A 24969-nucleotide genomic window follows, 5' to 3' on the forward strand; every position below is an offset into this window, starting at 1 on the left:
GTGTGAAGCTGACGCTGGGCACCCTCAAATCCTCGCCGAGGGGCCTCTCCCTTCCAGAGCACGGCTGATGTGTCTGTTCTTATTGTTAGAACCCGTCTTCCTCATTCCCCCAAAACTGTGCTGCCTCAGAGAACTTTACTCTAGGACAGAAATGTTCTATATCGGCATTGTCCAAAATGGCAGCCACCAGCTTCAGAAGGCCACTGAGTATTTGAGATGTGACTAGTGCAACCAAGGAGCTGTATTAATTTTACTTCATCTGAATTAATGCAGACAATTCTGGAACAGAGGTTCCAAGAGGACCAGTCTTTCCTGTCTTTTTCTCCACGGTTTGCTCAGCACCTAGAACAGAGCCTGGCATTCAACCACACGCTCATTTAAGAAAGCTGTTAAAAAGGTGACAAAATCCTTGTACCTCCCCCAGAAGCCCCCACAGCCTCCCGGCCCCCCACCCTCCCACACGGATGTGGATTCCGGCGGCTCCCCCCCCCCCCCCCCCCACTTCCCTAGGCTAAAAGGGCATGTGGGGAAGGAGCCCGCGCTGTCCGCCCCCCGCCCCAGCGCCGACCACAAGCTCCTGGGCAGTGAGCGCTGGTGATGGGCCAAAGCCTTACGGCACAGGGTGGGAAAGAAAGACCCAAGGGGATTCTGCTGGTGGTCCTCCAAACCAGCAGAGAAGGAGCCACCTTCTGCTTTTTCTGAGGGAAACCTAAGCACCTAAAAACAACAACAAAGGCCTCCCAGCAGATCCCGAGACAAAGATTGAGTGGAAGGGTGCCGTCCCCACCACTAGGCTTGCCAGGGGCTAGTGGAAGAGACTCCGAGGCCCCCCTCCCCGACGTGCCCCCTTCAGGACTTCTCCGCATACCCCCAGGTCTGAGCTTCGTTCCCCCAGCTACACAGCCTTCACCTTCCTGTGGACCTAGAAGACCCTCTCCAACTGGCTTTCATTTAGAGGCGACCTGATTAGACACAAGAGCCCCTCTCTCTTGCAGACCGGGGGCCTGGAATTTTCACGAAGCCTGTAACTCCCATTTCTCCTGGCTCACAGACGGCAGCATCTGAAGCCGTTAGTCCTGGAGCCGGGGTAATTGTAGCTGGGGGAAAAAATCATAACATTACCCAGAATATTCTTAGTGGAAGGGGCACTCAGAACACATTTAAGAGCTTAAATGGAGGCCATTTGAAAAAAGACAGATGGACAGGAATGGTTAGATTTCAAAAGTCAGGCCTTTCATTTCCCTCAGAGAACGCTTTTTGTTTGAGCTAACAGGTTTCAAACGGTGCTGCAGGCAGTGGTCATGCCATAAGGATCTTATTTAAGTGAACGATCAAACACAGTTAGGATGGAAATGTGTGGGGAGAATCAGAAGACCTTGAAGTTTTATACCGAGAAGGGGAAAAAGGAAAGAACAGTCCTGTGCCCTGACACCCCGGGCTCCTCTTTGGCTGAGGTCCCCCCAAGCCTCTTGGCGGTGCCCCAGGAACGCGGAAGCCGGTGGGACAACCCGAAGGGGCTGTAGGCACCAAGTCCTGAGCAGCCCGGCCCGGGCATGGACACTGGCCATGGAAACAATTCCAGCCGTCCCCAGGCTGCTGGCGAACAGCTGCCGTACACAGCAAACCGGAGTTTGCAGGTGGAAACAAGAAATACGATGACGACATTGAGCAAGACTCAGCTCAAGGATCGCCTCTTCCAGGAAGCTGCCCCTGAACCCCGTGCCCGGAGGGGCCAGCTGTCCCTTGGTGGCATGTTGCCTGGTCCGTCAGACCACTTAGGGCCACCACAGATCTCTCTACAGCGAGGACTGGACCTGGTGCTACACCCATGACCCACACAGTGACTGGCCCTTCCAGATGGAATGTGATCTACCCCAGGGCTACTCAGCATCCGTGTGTCATCCTGCCCTCGCTCCTGGAGCTCGGGGCTATCTGCAGCCTACTGGACATCTCCACTGCCATCTAATGGGCCTCTCAGGCTTAAAATGCCACCAGCAGCTCCTCCCAGAGTCTTCCTCACCTCAACCCACCGTTGCCCCCGCCTTCTGGCTGCTCAGGCCAGAAGCCTTGCAGTCGGCCCTCCACCCCCGTCCACGCGCACGGCCGCTGCTGGCTCTGCTCTCAGAACGGACCACAAGTCCGACGACTGCTCACCATCCCCACGCGGGTCTCTGGTCTATTCTTGACCTAACGTCCATTTGAAGCTGGCAAAGGGACACAACTATGAAACATCTGTCTGGTCTCTCTGAAAAGTCAGTATTAATGAAATCTTTGTAATTCACACCAAGTTCCATGCCCTTCAGCCTTGACGTGTGTCAGTTCTTGTAACCCCCGGTGACTCCGTGCGGCGTCCTTCAAGGCCCGGCACGACTGGCCCTGCTGCGCCCTCTGACCTCCCGCTCCGGCCTTCCTGCCAAGCTTGATCAAGCCCGACCGGCTCAGCGCCAGAAGGCTCTTCTCCCAGACCGCACATGACCCAAGTCCCATTTCACGTGTTAGCACTAACAGAAGTGCCTTCCCTGACTTTCCATCCCACCTCTCCTGCCCCTCGTCCTTTTTTATTTTCCTGACTCACTTTTCCCAGTCTCTGTCACTTCTGCATTTGCTGGCGACTTGGCTTCCTCACTGGGATTGCAGCTCCACGGAAGAGGGACTCAGACTAGTGCCCCGCACACACAGTACACACTGACAGAGATGTTACTGCGCATTCTGCCGGAAGAATGAATGCTCGTATTTCCAGATACGTGAGCAAACCAAAGACAAGAGACAACAAGTAATTTGTCAAAGGCCTCGTTGCTACAGGGAGGGGGCAGTGCTGGTCTGGAGCCAATGTCGGCTGCCTTCCCTGCTTCCATCCCTCAGACTCTGCCCACCCCCCGCCTATCCCCGGAGAACATTAAGCTGAAGCTTTAAGACTCAGCCCAGGTTCTATGGCCTCTAAATAAACCTAAAGCAGACTGCATTCCTCCACCATTCTCCAAGGCCTTGACTACAGCAATCCATCACAGAAATGCTGGATAGTTTAGGGATTCCCGATCTTTTTCAACAGGAAGAACTCCTAGACACCCTTAAAAACCTAGCTTGCACATCACCTCCTTCAGGAAATTTTTCTGGAGTTTCCCCAGCCTCTTCTATGCTCTCCTCAACTTCCGAATAAGCTTGGCCCTGGCAGCATGAATCACAACACACGGTCATCAGCCGCGAGGTGCATGTCCTGGTCTAGCGCCGTGATAGTTCAGTGCAAGGACTGATGGCAGCCTCGTCATCTACAGCCCTCAGCACGGCGATGGGGAGAGAAAGCCGAGTCGTGTGTTTGTTGGACAAAGCCTCATCCAAATCCCTCGCCCACACAGGCCGTCCTTGTGCTCAAGATCCCCATACCGGGCACACCCTGTACCTGGCAACCCTAGCAGAACTTCATGCAACTTCCATGCTGTAACAAGGGCCTTCTCCCGTTAGCCTGGAGGCTCTGTCAGGGGCGGGGCCCTTTGTTCCCTGCTGAGTCTCCAATGCTGACAGGAGGCCCTCCACAAACATCTACTGGTTGACTGGATGGAAGGACGGATGGGAGGACGGGGACAGGGAGGGAGAGCAGGAAGAAAGAGAGGACGAGGGCTGACGGGCCGCCAGGCCGCCAGAGTTCAGTGGTCCCGGGTGGCAGTGGCTGGCTCCAGCCGGGCACTCACCTGTACGAGTCCCCATCTCTGTTGTAATCGCACAAAAGGTAATCCTTTCCCACCACCTTGTCTCTGGCGATTTTCAGGGGCTGGTCAACAGAAGACAGGAGATCTTCGCACAGACTGGGGACCTGGTGGAAAGAAAGGAAAAGGCAGAACCGGGGTTAGAACAACACGTCCGACCCAGGTTGGCTAATGGCAACTGGAGCCACATTGTGGTCAGCACATTTAACATCTGGCCCTTGGTACTCTGCCAGAATCCTGGGCCCGTTCTTTTCTTTTCCACATGTGTCTGACACCAACTGTGTCCCTCCATAAAGAAACCTGTTCTTGAATTACAGCAGAGCGTGATTTCCAACACAGCCTCCCTTCCAAATCTGCGTGCAGCTTTAATTACCTGGTCACCAGGGTGGTCTGGTACATTTAAGTATGTATGTGCTTGGTACTGGTCTCTGGTGGGCAAAGTACAAGCTCAAGTCCTGAGAAGAAGGTAAACATTTGAAATACATAGGAATCCAAAGAACTCTGAGAATAACCCGTCCGTGCTGGAGAACTCCCACAGGCTCCCATGCTGGGTGGAGTTTCCAATACTTTCCAGGCCCCGGGCCAAGCATTACCAGGTTGGCTCGCAGAGTCGACCCTACCTGCCGCAAAGGTAGCTTCACACCAGCTTGGCACAGCGCCGAGCTCCAGCTGGCTTATCTCAGGTGGACCCACGTGGAGCTGCATCACTGAGGAGGAGGGCGGCCCGGGGGCCTGGGCCAGGTGGGGCTGACTCCCAGGGCAAATCCTGCTGAACTGGACACATGGCCCCGCCAGTAACCAGGCTGCTGGCCTCCTCCTCCCAATTCAAACATCCATTTCCACCAAAATATTCCAGGAAGGGATGGCAGCACTTTCAGAAACGGATTCCTTTGGGCTTGAGTCACTTCCATGCTATATTTTCAATGTGCTGACTTATTCGTTTCATGGCCCTGGGTTTATGGAGGCCCCACCATATCGTTTACCAGGCCAGTGGCTGCCAACTGCACCAAAAGCCCTTCCAAATGGAAAAAGTTAAATCATATGGCAAAGATACCCAGAAGCCGCTCAGCAGGGCGGGTAGACTGCTACAGCAGCTCCTGTGTTCCTCCCGAAGACCCTGACTGCCTCCAGAAAGGTAGGGGCAGGGGACTGCCACCTCCTAGACCACCTGGCCTCCGCGGGCTTCCCTGGGTCCCTCTGCTGAGCCCCAAGGCCCCAACTGGCACAGCTGGAGGACAGAGACCTTGTCTTGAAAAGCTCTGGCCTCAGTGAAACAATCGGTTCCCTCTACACGGACCAGTGCGGGTCATCTGACCCCACAAGGGATATGCGCACCAGTAACTCCGGTACACAACCTGGGACGCCCACCCGTGTCCCCTTCCCCCCACACACAAACAGGGCTCTTTTTTTCTTTTGTTCTGAGATTTTATTTTTAAATAATCTTTACACCAAACATGGGGCTCGAACTTACAACCCTGGCATCAAGAGTCGCATGCATCACTGACTGAGCCAGCCAGGTGCCCCAAAACAGGGTGATTTTCAAAGTTAGTTTTGGTGGTGAGAACATCAACCCCCTACCATTTCCAGGCGTCTGCCGTGTATGCTGCACTATGCTGGGCCTTTACATACGGCATACTGTCTACCTGAGAGCTCACTCTCATTGTGTGAAGTAGGTCTGTATTACGCCCATTTTACAGACTGTAGACAAATCTCCCCCTCTGATGGTAACTCTGATTTAATAGACAGCGAAGAGGAAGGACAGTGAACACCATAGGCATAATGAGGTGGCAAATAACCCCTCCCACTGAAGGTGGCAAATAACCTCCCCACTCAGCAACCAATGGCCACAAAACCTGGAAGAGAGTCCTGGCCAAGGAAGACTTCAACAGCTTCCACCCAAGGCAGCTGGGATTTGGAAGCAGTCTTGCTTTGCTGCTGGGGGCCCTGGTGAAATGGCCCTGAGCACCTCTGTGCCAGCCTGTCGGACAAGTCCTTTCCCGAAGCATCACCATTTGTTCTGTTGGGCTGCTGCCTTAGCTTCCCTGTTGGCCCCTGACTTCTGCCTCGAACCCCGTTCTAACCGGCCAGGGCCCTGGCACTATTGGCTTGATTTCCGTATCTGTCCAGTAGGGGAAGTAAAACCAACTCACTGTGATTTGGGGAATCCCATGAGACCATGCATTCAGCATTTAGTCCAGCGCCCAGCACGGGGGGACGCGTGCACGCTAGTGACGGATGCCGACATGCCCACCCTGCCTCCTCAGTACTCAGTATCATCTGCTGGCAGTCTTCGATGGCAACGTCAGCCCACGTCCCACCTGAGTTCACCACACCGGTGGCTCCAGGCACTGGATAAAAACGGACCTTTCGGAATCCGGTTCTTCTGAACCCCAGTTCTGCCTGTGACCAGCTGTCTCCCCTTCCCCACCCGTCGTGCTGCTTTGCAGCTACATCCCCCAACCTAGGACAGCTCGCGAGATAATGGGATTTGGTATGAAACAGGCTCCACGGCGCCGCTGTCCAAAAGGCTGATCCACAGATCAGAAGTACTTCAATAATTTCTTCCTGGCACTTATACTGGCTGAAAGGAGGTTTAAATTTATTTGTTGTCTATCCCCCCGTCCCTAGAATGTAGATTTCGCGAGGGTGGGGACTTCGATCTCGGTCCCGGTGACATCCCCGGTGCCTAATGGCCATAGTGCTGGACACACAGTGAGTGCTCGGTATGTGCATGGGATGGAGGAATTTTACAACGTGGAGCCTCCCAAACACCAGTCAGCTTTGTTTTTAAGTTCATCCATTGGTGTGCAGTCAGGATCTTTACCAAAAGAGTTGGTCATCAAGAACTGAACTTTGACGGACACCAGTGACCAACTTCACGTGTGGTTCCAACCAGATATTCTCAGGTATGAATCGCGATGTGGTGGAGAAGCCCTAAGACAAAGAGAACTGGCGTTTTAATTGAAGTCCGGCGTGTTTATTACTATGTGACCCCGAGCAGCACAGCAATGGTGGCGAGACTGGGAACTAAGAGACTGGGTTCTAGCCTCTGTGCTGGCTGTTCGTGTGTCAAACACAGTGAGTGAGCTTCGCTGGAGACCGGATGCTGCCGGTCTGTGATACGAACGTCACTGCTTTGTGAAAATACTTCAGGTAAAGAAAGATTATAATCAAAATGACATAAGATTCTTCATATAGTTGAACGTATTCACCCTTTATTTGGAGAATGCTTTTTGGGGGCAGGGTATTAAGATGTCTTTAATTTTATGAAATGATAGGTCACTTGGTTTTTGTTTTAAAAGTTGGCAACCCAGTGACCTACTCTTCCTCTGTTTTTCTTTCTCCACACACTACCCCCGCCTTTAAAAAAAAAAAAAAAAGTTTCTGGCCTGTGAAATTAAAAAATGTGGCAGCCACTGGTCTAGAAAATGGGATCCAGCCCTCCCCGCCTGTCCAAGTAGATCAGGATAACTTTCAAGGTCAGTGTAAAGAACCGGAAGAGACTCCACTCCTCCCACTTTGTAACTCATGTTCTTCAAAGCACAAAGCTAACAAGGGTATAAAGGGTGGGTCTGTGGTACCACCAGCTGTCCTCAAGAGCTGCTCTCGCTGCCTGCCCAGCCCACCTTTCCTATTCTGGTCACGAAACTTCTCAATCCCATGAGGTCTGGGCAAAGCTGACCTCCACTCCACCGCTGCCCAATCTGGTATCAGGAGAGCACCTGCACGAGCTTCTGAGCGGTGATATTATCTGAGCTCCCACATCCAGCCACCCCTGAAAGTCCATGGCCAGGTACTAACCAACCCCAGAAGAAGATACACCTAAACTGTCACCACAAAATTACAGCAGCGTGCAGAAAACCACAGAAAACTCCTAAAGGAGCAGGAGGATGTGCCCTTCCGTGAAAAGCAACTGGGACGTGATACGGCCAGCCGGTTCTTCACCCACGCAAGTACAATTTTCGCCTTTTGGGTAAACTTTCAAGTTGGACCACACCTTTGTATTCCCTTCCATCAGTCCTGTTTCTTTGACCAAAGATAAAGTGTTCTTTTATCCTCCTGTCATCATGGGGACTGAGAAGTGCAGGTGACATGGTGTGCCCACAGACTGGTACCAGAGCAGCTGCCCAAGGGCGCATTCGTCAAGATCTGGCGCGCTACCCACCAACCTGTCTCACTTCCACGCCATCTCACCCCCCACTTCTGCCTGCAGCCTCCCAACACCACCCTGTCCTGCTCGCGGCTCTCTGCGAAGGCAAGTTAGCACATGTGTTCTTCTGCCTAAAAATATCCTCCCTTATAGGCTTGCTGGAGAAAATACAGGATTGGGCAGTGCATTTTTAATTTCAGGTACACAATGAATCTCAAATACACAGGATACATGTTTTCATGTGCTAAACCTGGCAACCCATCCCCATTCTTCTCTCAAATCCTATGACCCTTCAGAACCCAGCCCGAACTCCGACTTCTTTACCAAGATGCCAAATTCTTTGGAATTCCTGTACGAGCACTGATGTCAGCTGAATCCCAAAAGCTTTGGGGGTGGCTGCTCTAGTCCTCGCTCCTTAACACTCTCGGGAGTCTGAGAGCTGGCGTGAGCCGGGAGAGGTACAGTCCCGTGCCCCAGACCCAGCCCGGTGACACGCGTGGGGTGGCGGGGGCTCCAGCACGTCTGCCGACGGATCGAGGTCCTACTATAAACTCAGAATAAAGGCAGTTTATCTCTCATCGATGAGTTACCGGCACTCTCCTGACACTCAACCCCCAAGGCTACCCCCAACTCAGTTCTGTCACGTGCTTAGAAGAGTGGAAGAAATCACATTAAGTCTCAAGGATCGTGAGTTTGCAGAGCAATTTAAATGAAAGGACAGGTCCAAACAAGCCAAGAGTTCACTCTGGGGTGTATGTGTCATCGGCTCCACTGCCCCTGAGCGAGAACACGTGGTTGGTGCCGACACCCGAGGGCCGGATGGTTTCTGTCCAAGCTGCCTGTCTGAACCGCTTCACAGCCTCTGTGAGGAATGTTCGGTAACACCAGAGGTGCGAGATCAGTGCACACTGTTGGGGGGACCTGAACTTAATTCTCAGTGACTTGGAACAGTAAACAACACTGCACTGGCCGGAGCACGGTCCCGGTGCGGTGGGGTTCAGGGCTCCACCAATTCATTCCTCCGCTGCCCCAAGCTCCCCTGAGGCCACACCCCAGAGAGCAGGGAGCACCATGCCCTGTACACCCGAGGAGCTGACACCATCGCCTGGCCCCCCGGTTGGGGGGGGTGGGCGGCAGCGCTGGAGGAGGGAGGAATAAAGTGAACGGGGACAGGGAGGGAAAACCCCAGGAGGAATGTCCTGAGCCCCAGCCGCAGGTGATCCTTTAATAATGATGAGGATAAGGATGAGCAGGCTGCCACAGTCCGCACCTGGGAGTGCACGCCAGGCACTGTACTCTAGCCTCTCCCCGCATCACCTCCTCTACTCTTCAAAACAGCCCTCGATGTAGAACAGTCAGAGAACCCTTGTTTTAAAAAAGGGTCAGCCAGGCCTCGGAGAAAGACCGGGCCTGAGTCGCAGCGCTACTTGCCAGTGGTCTGAAACAGCACACGTGAGATACAGAACAGTTCGGTTGAGTAAAAATTACATCCACTCCTGCTGTCGCCCCAAACCGAAGGCTGTTCCTACCATCTAACCCAACAGTGGATCCCATGAAGAGAGATACAAATCAGAAGCTTCCGGCCACAAGTGAGGTTCGTGTCTGCGCCACCATGTGGTTCTATTTTACCTCTTCCCCTTCTCCATTAGTTACTAATTTTGAAAACAATTGTTCAACCAGAAAAAGAAACTTGAGGTGAACCCTTTAAAAAGCACAAAAGCCAGACCAGTTCAACTCCATGGATAATCCAATCCACGGCACCACTGTCCTTAAGAAGTGCACCCCGTAGCTCGGTTCCTTAAAAAAAATGGCCCAACGAACACATTCCATCTTTTGATCTGCCCGCTGGCTGCGCGCCCGCCACCAGAGAGATAAGAATCGAAAACAGACCTGTTCACTGGGTCGCACACTCAGATGAGTAATGTTGGTGAAATCACAGCTGGGCAGAGGCCTGGCTGGCCCCGCTCCCCGCTCCCCGCTCCCCGCATTCGAAGGGCCTGCTCCCAGGCAGCCAGGTGTCAGGATGCCGGAGCTCCGGGCGGCCAGCAGAGGTCTCTCCTTACAGTTGGGTTTGTTCCCTTTATTTTTTCTAAGGCTACAAACTTTCCCCTTTTTTCCCTAATAAAAATAAACAAACATAAAAATGAAATACAAGACCAAAGGGAGTGTTTGTAGCGACACACATGTTGGTGTCAGAAACAATCTACAGTGTGGCATTCTGGAAAACACCAACCTTGAAATCAAACACAAGTTCAAATCCTTGGTTTGCCACTTCCTGGCTGAGTGTACCCTTCCTTAACCTCAGAAACGCGGGCCACAGTCCCCACCTCAAAGAGAAATTCATTTTACTCAGTGCACGCTGAGTACCCAAGCCAGGGATGTGCTAGGTGCCAAGGACACAGTGGCAGGCAAGACAGGCACACACAGCCCGCTCGCCCAAAACACGCTCTCGCCACTGGACACCGACACGGCACAAGGAGCCATCCCGGTGGCAAGGGCGGGCCTGTGGGGGTTCGGTGGTCCAGGAGGTGGCACAGTGATGACATGGGAAGGAAGGAAAGAGGGGAACACTGACGTGGGAGCTAGCACAAAGGCTCTGTGGCAGGAGGCCCCAAGGACAGGGACACCGCTCCCAGGACAGGGAACCAGCAACACAAAGGGACTGTGCAGTGGAGCTCTCTGCCCGCACGGAGCCCTCCAGCCACGCCTGGACCTCAGCAGGGACCCTGTGCCCACTGCCCGGCGCCGAGCATGGCGAGACAGGCGCTTTGCACTTGCTGAACCCAAGGCTACTCAGTCCTCCACCCCCAACCACACACAGACACACGGACACACACACAGGGACAGGGGTGATGTCCCTCCCTCCCATTTCAGACCCAGCCCTCTTCCAACTAAGCTATCACTTGACTCTAAGAATGACATTCTTCAAATGAAAGTACAGACTGTATCCTTCATTAGATGTCTATAAATTAAGATGTATGATTAATGCATTCGAAGGACACGTGAAGTGTAAGAGGCAATTTCCCTATTTCGGAAACATTACGATACGATGAACCGTGTGTACCTCAGATTCAGGAGGCTGGTACAGCAGACTAAGGACTTGCTCACATCAGGTACTCAACTGGTCGCCGGGGGCACAGTCCTCAGGGTCTAAATGAAGCTGGCCAACAGGGCCAACACTAGGAAATCATTTGATAACAAATATTTTATTCTACCTAGAAACAAATTTTTCACATGCCATTAACAACAAAGAACTTTCTCAAGAAACAAGTCCCTCCCGGCTTCCTTTTCTTAGGCAGGTGCCCCAAACCACCCCAGGGATAAATAATAAAGGCGAACTTCCTGGGCTGGGTTTCAGCCATTCATACTCAAGACTCCAAAGCTTTGCCTTCTAGAAGCTCACAGCCTGGAATAAGAGGCAAGAACAGTTTTCTAAAGGAAGGGTCAGGAAGGGGCAGAACAAAGAGAAGGCAAATTGAAAAGAAAAATTAAAATCGCTATCTGTGAGTCAACCGCAGGCTCACACACAAGGCTCCTGTTGTCCACATGTAACCTTATGCTTCCCCGAAGGGGATGAACCAGGCACTTGGAGCCTAATTAAATTAACCGTTCCCTGGCCAGGGGCACCACTCCTCCCCCGGTAGAGGGAAGTCAAGAGAAGTCAGGGTCCTTCTAACCTGCCTGCTCCTCTTAATTAAGGCCTTGTCCCTGAGGACAGAGCACAATACACAAACACCTCACAAAGCCAGAGGCTGAAAAGTCACCAGACAGAAGTCGCTGTGGCCTCGGTGCGGAGAAGTGTCTGCAGCCTGGGCAGGCAACCGCCCCGAGCGGAGCCGGGGCCCCAACGTCCTGCACAGTCCATCCCGACCCAGGCTGCTCTCCCCCGGGGACCTAATGACCCCTGCCTCTTCCATGCAGCCCCAAAGCCTCAGAAGGGAGGCAGTTCCCCAGCCTATGCTCCTCCGGGCCACAAGGCCCCGGCTGAGGGCCTCGCATCTTCACACCCTCAGGACAGGGTCTCTCCCCTCAGGACAGGGGTGGGGCCTGGCACTGGCAGGGCTCCCAGTGCTGCTGACATGGTCCCTTGGGCAGAGTTTGATCTTCGGAAGTCCGAGTCAGACTCTGTGGGAAGCAGGCTCCTAAAATGTTCCTCCCTGCCTCTGCTGGAGGGGGAACCGGAGCTGGCTGGCTGGCGGTGAGGGTGAGCGCACCCGAGTGACGGCGGCGACGGGGATGGCACTGCGGCTCCACGACCAACAGCCCCCCGGTCCGCCGGAGACTCGAGTTCTCAGCCCCAGGGAGGTGGACGGCCACCCTCCGGAGACCATGGGGCTGGCGCCGGCCCGCGACACAAAGGCAAACGTGGACAGAGCTGTGGCCCTCCTGCTGGACGGCTTCGTTGCCAAGGGAGTACCGCACTGGCTGCATTCTTATAAATCACTTCAGACCTTTCGGGAAAAGACCAGGTAAAAGCTACCCGAAACCACCCGTCTGGAATTCGATCTTTTCAGGAAGGCCGTGTGGTTTCAGGGGTGGGACAGGGTAGCCCCCAGCCTCATTTCCGTCCCCACAGGCTGGGACCCTGGTGGCGGCGGATGTTCTCTGAAGCACTGCCGGCGCACGAGGTGCTCCTCCGAGCGCGCCCGCCGGCTCTCGCTTGACCATCGCGGTGCCCCGCACGACCACCCTGGGGCACAGCGGGGTGACACGGCCGGGCTGAGGCCTCGCAGCCGGTGCCGCCTCTAGCGCGGGGCCTGGCGAGCAACCGCGCGGGCTGAGAACACCTCCGCCGAAAGCATCACCAGTGGGATGGCGGCAGAGAGAAGCGCCTGGCCCAAGTGGGCTCTGCGTGATTAGGTCCCCGTGCACCTCCCTCCTCACAGCCGCCTGAGGGTAGAGCAGCGAGGTCTCAGCCCGCTTCCTCATCCCTGTGCGTTCAGGGGCCCAGCCCAAAGCCTCCCCGTCCGAGCCTTCCTGAAAGCTGCGAATGGGCTAGCCCGGAAATCCACCTGAACGAGAGGCGCGCTGCCAGGTGGGCAAGGCTGCGGAAACGCAGAAGGTGCCCTACTGCTGAGCTGGGAGGGCTCGCCGAGGGGACAAAGTGCCGGAGACCCGCCCGTGTGTCCTGGCTGAGGGGCAGATTTCCAGAGCGGGAGCGGGTAGGCGGACCAAAGCAATCCCACCACCACCTGCCGAGGCCCCATCCAGCTCACCGCGGGAGGATCCTCCGGCACCGCCCCCCCCCCCCCAGGAGGCCAAGGACCCTGTGAAGCAGCAGCAGAAGCTCAGAGCCACGCAGCCACTGAGTCATATGCCAGACTTCCGGCTCTTTCCACCACATATTCTCCCCAACTCTCCAGACCACAAACTTCGAAACAACCCTAACAGTCTACCAAAATTCCAGTGATGCGCCTGGTTCCTTTCAAGTGGAATTGTTCGTGCTGTTTCTGCTTGTGTGTGTGTGAGCGGGGCTGGAGGCCAGCACGGATGTGCCACGTTACGGGAGGCACACGCAGAACAAGTCAGGGCCTTTTTCTCCCTTCTCTTAGCATAAAACCATCTGGGCTGGCTGGCCACAACGTTTCCCACTGGATTCCTTCCACTGGATGGATGTCTCATCAGGTTTTGTTTTAATTGCACCGAGTCATCTAGAGAAAATGGCTACGCATGGACAAAAAAAAAAAGAATAATCTGTAATTCTTCCTACTGGGGAGAAGTCAGCTCCACTTAGGAGCCACCCATGTGTCCTCTTCATTGGCTGGGTCTTCTGGATCAAGAGCTCCTCTCCACTTTGGCCCATAAGAGATAAAACCCACCTAACTGTATGAGGGGTTAGAGAGAGTTCCCACCCTCCAGGAGCTCCGAGTCTAGGAGGGGAGAGAGTGGCACAAACAATGTAGCCACATACCATGTGCGATGGAGAGGGAGTACTGGATGCTATGGAAACGAAGAGGAGGGCCGCCCAGAGCCCCCCAGGAGGACAGAGGGAGCAGGGGAGTCCAGGCAAGACATGAGAGGAGCTAACATCGAGCCGAGTTACAGAAAGTGAAGCGCGAGTGTGGTACGAAGTCACAGTGAAGCCTGTGGGACTTGGGTGTAGATGGGGTATCCGCCTGGTCTCAGGAGCACAGCATGGGGTACAGATGGCTGCAAGACTCTGATTACGCTAAAAACTACTGTAATGCACACTTTTCAAAGGGTGAATTTTACAGTATGTGGATTCTACCTCCACAAAACTGTTGTTTAAAAAAAAAAAAAGTGAATCAAGAGACGTGTCCCAGGTGGAGAGCACAGGTATATCCAGGGAACTCCAAGTTCAATGCAAATGCAAAAATATCAGTTTGGGTTTTTAGCAGAGAATGCAAGTTTGGGTTGGTGAGCAGTGACTCTGGGCCTCGGGGATCAGAGACAGTGTTAGCTTTCGCTTCACGTTCAGTAGCTACTGGACTACTGACCCTTACAACCCAGAGCTCTCCACATCAGAATAAATTAATAAATTAACACAGCACATTGTAGGGGACACATCGTCGGCCTGGAAGTCAGAGCTGGTCTCTAATGAAATGGGGAGAGATCACTTGATGGTCCTGTTTCCTCATCTCTAAAACGGACCAACTGACTCAAATGGGTCTTTTGGTTCTCCGAGGCAGAGAAGAGATGCCTGGTGGGGTGCTGGTGGAGGGAGGGACTTAGGGTGACAGGAGTAAGTAGGCTCACCCACCACCCTGTGTTTCGTTAGAGCTCTGTGTAAGATTTAGCTTGAAAGAGGGCTCCACCGATTTAAGAAATGTCTGAAAGCCACTAGACTAGAGGACCAGCAAGGTTCATTTGAGCCTTAAGATCCTGCAAAGTCTCACAGTTCAAGACAGTCAATGTACTTATCTGACTCTCCAGGAAATGGCTTTGCGAGCTAATCAGAAGTTTGTGACGTTCTTCCTAAAACTAACAACATCCAAGGCACTGTGGGTGATCCCAGAGTGACTAAGAGCTGGGCCTGCCCCCGAGGTGCCCAGCCTCAGGACCCCGACACAGCCCGAGGGAGAAGGAACAGGCTCCCAACCGCAGGGGCCTTGTCCCTCAATTCCAATTCCAGGTCCTTCAGAAATTTCTCTCTTTATACACAGAACCTACATTACCCCCTCTCTGCTCTCTTCCAGGAGTGAGCTCCCACCCGCCGAGGCTCCCACCCCAATTCTACTCACTAAAGGGAAGCTCAGGCTTTCCTACTGCCCATGACATAGATCTTCATGAACTCTGGTGTCCCCTTCATTCATGGGAGACCTGGTCACCAGCAGTTAGCACGCCATCGGCTTTTTACGGGACTGGTGATGGACACACATCAGAACTCCCAGGCCCCTGACGGACACGCAGCTGCTCCATGTCCCGGCCCAGGCTCCAGACCTACTTCCAATGTCAGGGAAAGCAGGCTGGGCACTGCTCTCAAGGGCTTTGAATCTGTTCCCTGAACCCAATGTGTGCTCCCGGGGTGACCCAGGCACTCCTCACCCAGGGCCGGGGCCTGCCGAGCTACACAAGACTTTCTCACAGCTCTCAGGAAGGAAATGCCCTCTGACTCTCCGGGTCCTGGGGAAGCGGACTCTCTTTCCAGCTCACTTTTCTGTCTCGTGTTTCTCATCCCCCAGAAGGCAGGACCTAATCTAGAGAGAGATTCTTCAGACCTCCTCAGTGAAAGCTCTCCAGACCCTTACCTAAAACACCGCTCCCTGGGGTCCGCTGGTAACAGGATGCCACACGGTTCCCAAAACACAGAAGCCAGACAGACCCTCCGCACTTCGGGCAAGGTAAGGCCAAGGAAGGGCTCTTCGTGCATTTCTGATGAATTATGCCTCCCAGCTCCAGCGAACAAGAACCCCGTATCTTCTTCACCTTGGGATAGTGCGGCCTCCTGCAGCTGGACCTGATCCTGACCTAAGTCGGATTTTTCCGGAACTTCCCTGATCTTGTAGTACTGCTGCCCACCAGAACCACAGGAGGACTAAGCTCTTTTGTTCATTTAGCCCAGAAGGAAACCAAAGTGATACTCTAGTCCCTCACGCATCCAGGAGTGCAACAGCTGGGACGCCAGGAGCACCCACTGCCACCTCCCAGAGCCGTGGCAAGATACACACAACACCACTAACATGAATGACGACAAAGCACGGGCACGAATGACCCCAAAGAGACCTGAACTTCCCATACACAGGCAAAACAGAAACCAGAGGAAAAAACATTCCCCAAACAAAAATGGGCGCTTGCAAGGAGACTTGCTGAGTGGCAAACTTTTTGGAAAGATGGAATTTTAAACACAAACACAAACACAAAAGGGCAGAGATGTGAGGCAGAGGCGCTGTGCACACAGCTGGGCGGCCCTTTAATTAGGGAAAGATTTGCAAAGCCTGTGGAGCGTCGGCCGATTTTCCCTGGGTCTCGGGAATGGAAAGAACGTGGAAACCAACGGGGTGACCAACAAGTTCGCATTCTGCTTGATACTCGCACTGAGCGTGAAGCCCCGGGTCACTTTCAGCAGCTCTGGTGATTCATCCCTTGGAGCAACAGGGGACGACGCCCTGGTCTGGGATGAGGCAGGCTGGACCTACTCCTCCCTAAGGGGGCTTCCCACAGCATGCAGGAAAGCTCTTCTGTCAAGGTGTTTGAAGGCAGAAACATAATTCCAGGGAAAACTAGTAAGCCCCTCAGACCTAGGGACTGCATTTCTCATTTGCATGTTAGTATATGGCACCTTCATAAGCATTTCTCATGGACTTAAACGTCCTGCACATGGACATAAGATCTGTAATAAAACAGAAAAATGATATCCCCCAGCTCCATCCAGGGGGGAACACTTGCCCATTTGACTCCCAAGTGGAAGCCTTGTATTACATTTATCTGGCTATCTGGCTCCCCCATGCCTGTGGGCTCTTCAGACACAAACATCAGCACAGGCTCTAGCACTCACGAGGGGCCTGAGCATGCCTTCACTGGGTGTCCATTTGTGCCAACACTGGGGAGACAAAGCTCAACAGAGCAGACAAGATCCCTACCCTCAGAGAGCTTGGTGGGCAGTGAGAGTCACATAATTAATCCAACCGAGAGTAGAGGGGAGTACCATGGCTGCAGTGACCAAGGGACAGGGTGGGGGGCTGAGGCCCAAGCAGAGGTCTGAGAGATGAGCAGAGCTGGTGTGGAGAGGTGTTCCCAGCAAAGAGGACAGCACATACCAAGATCCAACAATACCGGGCACAGGACTTTTGGGAAACCCTAGCAGATCAGTATGGTTGGAGTGGAAGGGCCTTGGGGGAGGGAGGAGGGATGGGCAGGGCTCCAAATCAGGAGTTCTGTTAAACCCAGAATGTTCTCTGGGCTTGATCCTAATGACACTGTGGAGTCAGGGCAGTGGAGGGTCATGATGAAAACTGCATTTTGGAAAGGTTACTCTGGCTGCCGAAGAGTGAGATGGGGTGGGTGGGGGACTATAGGCAGGGAGGTCCAGAGGCTGTTAGAATAATCCAGTAACCCAGGGGCAATAAATGTCCACCGAACTGCCCTAAATGATAAACATGGCTTTGGCCAACAGGCTGGATGGGGGTGGGCGGCACTCCTTAGAAGCGACTACCCTGGGCACCTGGAACCATGTCTCTGCCGGCCTCCAGCCAGCCCGAGCTGCACCCAGTGCTCCTGGGGCCTGCCTCTGTGCTGGACTCTTCCACAAGCCACATACCCTGCTTCCTGCCTTTGCTGCCAAGACCCGAGAGGTCAAGTACTAGAGGGGAGGACATTCAAGCCCCTCGTCACTGTGAGTGGGTCTGGCACGCCCCACGGCCCCGCTCCGCGCTGGAAGGCCGCACCACCTCCCTGAGCCCGATCAGAAAGCACTCGCCCGCCGCCTGCCACACAAGAAAACGCAGGGCGCTCTGACGAGGGGCATCCTTAGAAGGACAGCCAATGGGCCAGCTGCCCCAGTTCCCGTTTCTGTCCTGCACTCGCACCTTGCTGTCACAGAAGCCCGCGCTCCGTCACGGCAGCTGACGCGACCCATGGAGTGCTCCTCACGTGCACCCCGCGATGCCCCAGCACGCCCCCTTCATCCTCCCACCTGCCGTCTGAGAATGAGGTGAAGTCACAACTCCTTGCACCGTACCCACGGGGAAACGGAGGCACAGAGAGCCGAAGCGGCTTCCTCAAGATCACCTAGGTCCCTAGGGGGTGCCAGACCCAGGGGACTCTCAGTTTGCTGCCCCTCTGTGCCCTTCCCCTGCTGGGGCCACCAGTGCCGACCCCATGGGGCTGAGGCCTCCTGAGTGATGTTTCAGCTTCTCAAGGCATCTCTGCCCCCTTTCCTCTCCCTCCTCAGACTACATGGCTTAGAAGGTCTAGAGGGAGAGCCCCCCATCTCAGAGCTTGGGACAGGTGGGTTCACTGGCCAGTCCAGCTACTACTTATTCAGCACCAACGATGTGGCCAGGCACACGTGGACCTTGGGGATACGGAGGAGCAGTACTACACTCCACAGGTGCTTTGGACCCAGAGGGCCCCTGGGCGCAAACAGTGCAGAATCATGAGGCAGTGCTTTGGCCCGCAGACTGAGGCAGCCTGGACGTGGGGCTTCCAGCAGGTCAATGAAACAAGGCGTGCAAATGCTGGGGAAGGAGCAGTAAGCGACTTTCCAGGGCCCGACGCACATCCCTCACTCCCTCCTTACACTCGGCGTGGTCAGAAGGAGGGGAAATCCACTTGTAGGAAGAATAATCACTTCCAGCCTGGGGCAAATCTCCTAAAGGGTTTCGTTCTGAACCCAGACTGTTATTTTAGCTTCCAGTCAGTAGTAATTAAGTGTGCCTACACATTCCAGAAAAAGGAGAGAGGGAGATTAACGATAATTAAATCTCTTCTGTATTTGGCCCCAAATCTCTCCTCAAGTGGCCTGCCGTCAAGATACTTATGGCCTGCATCTGACACAACTCCTACCAGCACCATCTGTAACATCAATTCAGGTCCTGGCGTGAAGGTTTCAATTACACACGAGGTAACAGCCCCCCCCAGGACCCGAGAGTCTGGAGTTTTACTAGTGCCGTCCTTCCCGGTTCTCCTGCACACAACACATCCAGAATCTGGTCAGGGATCATTTGCAGAGGGGAGGGCACAGGGACAGCCCCTTTGTGAGGCCTCTCAAAGGCAGGTTCTGCGCCTGTTGTGATTGACAGGGTCTCTAATGAACCTTAATTGTGAGCGCCAACAGGCCCAGGAAGGCAGCAACAGATGTGGCAACACGGCAACCGCAAACCGCCTGACTAATGAATAAAAAGTGTCCCCCCTGATGAGGGCCAGTGACCCAAAAAAGGAGGGTAGAATCATTCTTCACCCCTGCACCTTTTCTAGAGCACTGACTCCTTAATGCAAGCAATGGGAAGCCTCTCGGGGGCTGGAAGGAACCTGCCTCCGCCCTCCAAGCAGAAAGAGACCAGGCAGCAGAGCTACTTGGTGGTGGCATGCGGACCTGGGGTCACGTGATCACCACCAAGGCCACCTCCACCAGCATTTCATCTCTAACAATGGAAGGCTAGAACAGGCTGTCCTTTCAACGTGGGAAGGGGAAAGTTACATTCTGCGAAGACTGAATAACCTCTTGCGGGTGCTAAAGACTGTGACGATATCTGCATTCAGAGGTCAGCCGGGGACCTGCAGTGACAAGGAGGAAGCTATTCCTGGAGAAGCCGTGGGCACAGACAGCATGGCAGGAGGAAACTGGGCATCTGAGTCTGATGGACCTGGGGTTGATCCTGACCCTGCTACTTACTAATGAGCTGTGAGGCTCTGACCAACTTACTAAGCCTCTCTGTTTCCTCATCTGTAAGATGTGGTGTGTGCTCTAAAGAAACTAAATATGTGAAGGGTCAAGAGAAGTCTTTGGCAGCTGAAAACCAGGCGACCAGCAGAGTTTTCATTCATTTGCACGACAGCTGCATCAGACTTGGGGCAAGAACCCCACCATAGACAGCTACCTACTTTAAGCCAAGTACCATGCTAGAAGCTTTACACACACCACCTCTAGTTTTCAAGGGCAGTGACATCAGGCCCACCCCCCGAGGTGAAGAAGCTGTGGTTCAGAAGTCACCCAGCTCAGACATGGTGAAGACGAGAGCTCAGCTCAGCGGGGCCTTCCGGTTTCCCGGCGCTCACCCGTATTGGGTCTGGTGCTCCGGAAATACCAGGCACCCAGTGTCAGACTCACAGGCATCCCAACACTTCCCAGCCAAGAACTTTACAGGTGCTCCATCTCCAAGCAAACTAAAACATACTAAAATACTTCTGTAGCCTGACACATAAAGGGTATATGGAGAGCAGGGAGATCATTAAATTATCAGTCTGTGTCCAAGGCAATGTGCAGAATAGATGGGCACTCTGCCGCAAGCCCAGCCCGAACCTCCACGCCGTGGCCAGTGGCCCCTCACAGGCATATTTCTGCAGCAGGGCAAGAACAGGTGGTAGCAGGCGAGGTGCTAACATAGCCTCCCCACCATGAGAAATAGACTCGGGAGAGGCTGAAGGGGAAGAGCCAGGGGATGGGGAGGACCACTGCTGGGTGACTGTGGAGGCGCTGCAGACGTGGACGTGGGGGCTGGTTCTCAAGCTGGGGAGGGGGTGCCTGGGGGTCACGCTGGCAGTGCGGAGGTGGGGATTAGAGATGGAGGTTCAGGCTGGGACAAGACAGCAGCAATCCTGATGGGATGGAAGGAGGCGGAGGCACAGAGAGCAATAAACGGGACTACAGAATGGGGTCCTGAGGGTCCCAGGTCCTAGGTGGCCTGTCCTGGATGACGTCCACGTGCTTGTGTGGCACCTGTGGATGGCTGAAGTGAAGGCGACAAGCTCGAGTGAGCAAGGAGGCTGCGGGATCCACTGCCCGGTCCTTGGACAGATCCCACCCCCGACCTGTCCCACCATGCAGCCACTTTGTTTAGCTCCCCCACCAGGGCTTCCAAAGGACTCTGAGCGTTATGAATTCAGGGAGCTGAAGCAGGGAGCAGAGTGCCCGCCAAAGTCCCCAGGGAGAGGAGAGGACACACAGGCCGGGAGCCCCCTCTGCCAGGATGGGATGAGAGGCAGGACACTCCATCACCCCACTCTGTGGAATGAGCTGTCAAGCTGTCCTTCCTGGCCATGACACCGGTCTCGGACCTCCTCTGCTGGCCCTGGTGTCGAGGGCGATGGCATCTCCCTGCATCTCCCTGCTTTCCATCCCGTCAGAGGCATGCCCACTGTCAGAGTTCACAGAAGGTGGGAAAATGGTTTTCAGGACCATCTCAGATGCCTCAGTGGAGGGCCTCCTCACCGCCTCCTTGCCAGGTTAAATACACCAAGTCCCTGCACTGGCGCACTGGGCTCTAACCCCTCGTGAGAGTCAGGACTGGGACTGTCCACCTGTGCAAACACGGGAAGGCTGCCAGAACCCAGGGTTACAACAGGTCCTGGAAAGCCAGCAAAGGTAATAAAGGAATCAGCCAGCATTTACCAAGCACCTATCATGCACGTCGGCACATGACGTACATCCTCACACCCTCCCAAGTGCTCCAGGAATGGGGTTTTCTTACCCCCGTCTCGTATGCTGGAGCAAACTCTGGAGGTGAAGCGACCTGCCTGTGCTCTCAAAGCTGGAAGGTGACTGATCGGGATTGAAGTCCCAGTCAGCCTCGATCCATCTACGGAAGTAAGCTGCAGAAGCGATGGAGCCCCACCCCGGGGCGGGGGGGCATCTGCCAGAGACCCCCATCTGCTCGGCTCTCTCTACATTTTTACCGTACACGGCAAGTTATTCGGTTACAGACCTGACAGAAATCAATGCCGCTTCTGCCAGCAAAAGGGGATCCTGAAAGGAGGGACCTCAACACAACGGTATCCACGGCGATGGGACCCAGGTTCTGAGAATGTGACCATCTGGCCCTCACTTCACAGACCCAGAGACACCTGCCGATCACGAAGAAGTTAGCAGCAGACCCAACGCTACAACCCGGGGTCCCTGGCTTCAGGTAAGATTTGCTTAATGTCACAGTGCTTTCTTCCTACCTTCCTATTTCCCCCACTACAGAAGGAGCTGTAAGTTCTTCTTCAAATAGAGAACTATTTGAAGAAACCACAAGGAAAGCTATGTTCTTTATACGCCGTTTTACCTAACAATTACAAAAATTGTAAACTTGGCTAACATCACACGACCACTGCCAAAAAGGGTCTAAAATCCAGGTCATTTGATATTCAGGTTATAAACCCTTCTAGGAAACCATGTTTTCCAAAGTGGATTCCAAGAAAGTGAGTTAGAGAAAGGCTAGGTTCAAGGAAATGTTGTTTTTAACTGCAGGACTTCCCAGAACCTTTAATAAGACAACATGGATGGCAAAGCTCCTAGATGGCAGAGTGGGCCATGTTCCCCCTATTGCTCACGGTCTTTGTTCAAGAAGCTCAACTAAGGTGAGCTGACCAATTTCACGACAGTCAGGCAACATGCAGGTTGCATCCAGAAGAAATTCGGTCCATCCACTGAGCAGAAAGCCAGGTCATCCGTGAAGGCCACTTTTCCAGCCATCCTATCCTGTTTCATTTTGCACTCCTCAGAGAAGGACACAGAGGATGTGTAAGAGACATCTGCACTGCTCCCTCTGTGACTCACCTGTGTACCTGGCTCTCTGTCCTAACAAAGTATTCCCACTTTTCTTACTAGTGGAGGCGTCCACACACAGCAGCTGGGAACTCTGGACTTGGACTGCCTGGGTGCAAAGCTTGGCTCCACCACGGCCACCTGGTGACCTTGGCCAAGATGCCCGGGCCCCTGCTGCCGCTTTTTTTTTTTTTTAAGATTTTATTTATTTATTTGACAGAGAGACACACAGCGAGAGAGGGAACACAAGCAGGGGGAGTGGGAGAGGGAGAAGCAGGCTCCCCGTGGAGCAGGGAACCTGATGCGGGGCTCGATCCCAGGACCCCGGGATCATGACCCGAGCCAAAGGCAGACGCTCAACGACTGAGCCACCCAGGCGCCCCTGCTGCTTCTTCTGTCCAATGGGAACCACAGTGACAGCCTCAGAAGGCGCTTTCTCAAGATTTAGGGAGGAACATTCACTGTGGCAAAAGTGACAAACACTTTTCAGAGTTTGTTCTCAGTCCTTTCATTTAATTTTATTTCAGCCTTTAAGTTAAAATTGCAGGTGGTCATAAGCCATCCTTTTGGCTTTAGTTTCTACGCCTTAGGAACAAGGCCTCCCCCACCTCAGCACCAAATACCGTTGAGGCTTCCCTCTGCTTCTTGCCTGTCCGCTTCATGTTAGTCCGGGAGCGGATGAGCACAGGCCGGGCAAGAGATTCTTAGCTTGTCTGCCTTCAACGTCTTTAGTTGTTTCAGCAATCTGATCGAATAATCCATTGTTTCTTCCCATCGAAACATGAATGTCACTTATAATACATGCTGAGCGCTTCCATGAGGGGGCCCGGTGCTGAGCAGGCCGACTCCGCTCGCTCCTGCCTCTCGGGTCTGAGCTCGGGGAGCCCATGCCCAGCTGCTCCCGCAGTCCTGTGGCCGCCAACGGGATCCTGCCCTCCCACCCCAGGTGCCTTATATATTCCAAGTGCCTTAACTGGGTTGTGTGCTGATGCTGGTACACTTGATTTAAAGGTAGTCACCTTCCTGACCCATCCCTTTAACTCTTGCAGTGCAAGAACTTGCTCTTCCTAAAATTTCTAGATTTGCTTTATTAACTGAAAGAAGAAATAGTGGCCTGCTACTTGTGTTTGGACAGAACGCTCTTTTAAAGAGCACCCCCTGCCCAAACACACACACAGGGCACAGTGTGTGCGTGTGTGTGTGTGGGTGGGTGGGTGCGCGCATGTGCTAAGGGTCAGTTACTGATGGTTTCACTCCGCATCACTATTCCCACTGAATCCACGGCTCCCAACAGCAGGCTAAGCAGAATCACGTAGCTCTGATGGAGCTTCCAACCGTAAGAGGCAGGAAGAGAAGTTTACAGAGGCTTTTCTCCTGAGGCACTTACAAGTTCCATGGCCACTAGCCTGCCCTCGTCACAAATTTCTTTTACAGTTTCACCTGAAAAGATAATTTTAGCAGGACATAGAAGAAATGACATACTGGGCGCCTGGGTGGCTCAGTTGGTTACGCGACTGCCTTCAGCTCAGGTCATGATCCTGGAGTCCCTGGATCGAGTCCCGCATCGGGCTCCCTGCTTGGCAGGGAGTCTGCTTCTCCCTCTGACCCTCCCCCCTCCCATGTGCTCTCTCTCATTCTCTCTCAAATAAATAAAAAAAATCTTTAAAAAAAAAAAAAAAAGAAATGACATACTATCAGGTTTTCATCCTTAAGACTAATCCAGTGGACAGTACGCTGAAGCAACAGCTGGGCTTTGCTGTTGACGAGGATGTGGGACATCCTCGCCGTCCTCAGCTATAAAAGGGGAGCTGCCCACTCACCTTACAGAGTGGCTGAGAAGATTAAACCAGGTGACAAAAGTATAATAAAGTGGTCCGTATAAATCAGTGCTTTGACATCTGATGGGTCTCCATTAAAGCTATTTATCCATGTCATTCACTGAAAATGACTTTAGGAAGACTTTAGAATGACTTTCATTCATCCTAAAATGACTTTAGGAAGAATGAAAAGAAGGGAGAGTCAAATTCTAAATCTGAGCCCAAACACAAAATTTCTACTTAGAACTTTAGAATTTCCTCAGAAAAACAACAGAAGTGAACTGGATGGTTGACATCTACCGTGACAGCAGACTGCTTTCAAATAACCTAGTTTTGGAGCATTTTGAGCCCCTGGCCATAATAAGTCATCTGTCATTACAGCTCTAGATCTGCTCAGGACCGGCAGACACGTCATTCCGGTCTCCTGGAAACAGTCATGGCTCCCCAAGGAACCCATGCGCACAAAGGAAAGCAAATGCCCCCCCCCCCGCCCCCGCCCCCCCGCACTTTTCTCCTTCATTCACTTGGCTTCAAGTTTTAATTGTCTGGGCTGCTTGCGCAGGAGGCAATCCATCTCATTCTTAATTGGATCAAATGAGGGCCCATTCTTCTGCATATAAGAAAACTCATCAGAATTTCAAATAACTTCCCCAG

General features: G+C 53.5%; 1 protein-coding gene across 2 annotated transcripts in view; it reads right to left on the reverse strand.

Moving 5' to 3' along the window:
- The window catches only part of CAPZB (capping actin protein of muscle Z-line subunit beta), a 128295-nt gene that overhangs the window by 36347 nt on the left and 66979 nt on the right, over positions 1-24969 (reverse strand). For both annotated transcript variants that reach the window (XM_021684088.2, XM_044914398.1), the window contains exon 3: positions 3687-3808. In XM_021684088.2, coding sequence (XP_021539763.1) covers positions 3687-3808 — 122 coding nt within the window. The remainder of the gene's footprint in view (positions 1-3686; positions 3809-24969) is intronic.

Source organism: Neomonachus schauinslandi, chromosome 4 (genome assembly GCF_002201575.2).
Source record: "Neomonachus schauinslandi chromosome 4, ASM220157v2, whole genome shotgun sequence".
Taxonomy (NCBI): domain Eukaryota; kingdom Metazoa; phylum Chordata; class Mammalia; order Carnivora; family Phocidae; genus Neomonachus; species Neomonachus schauinslandi.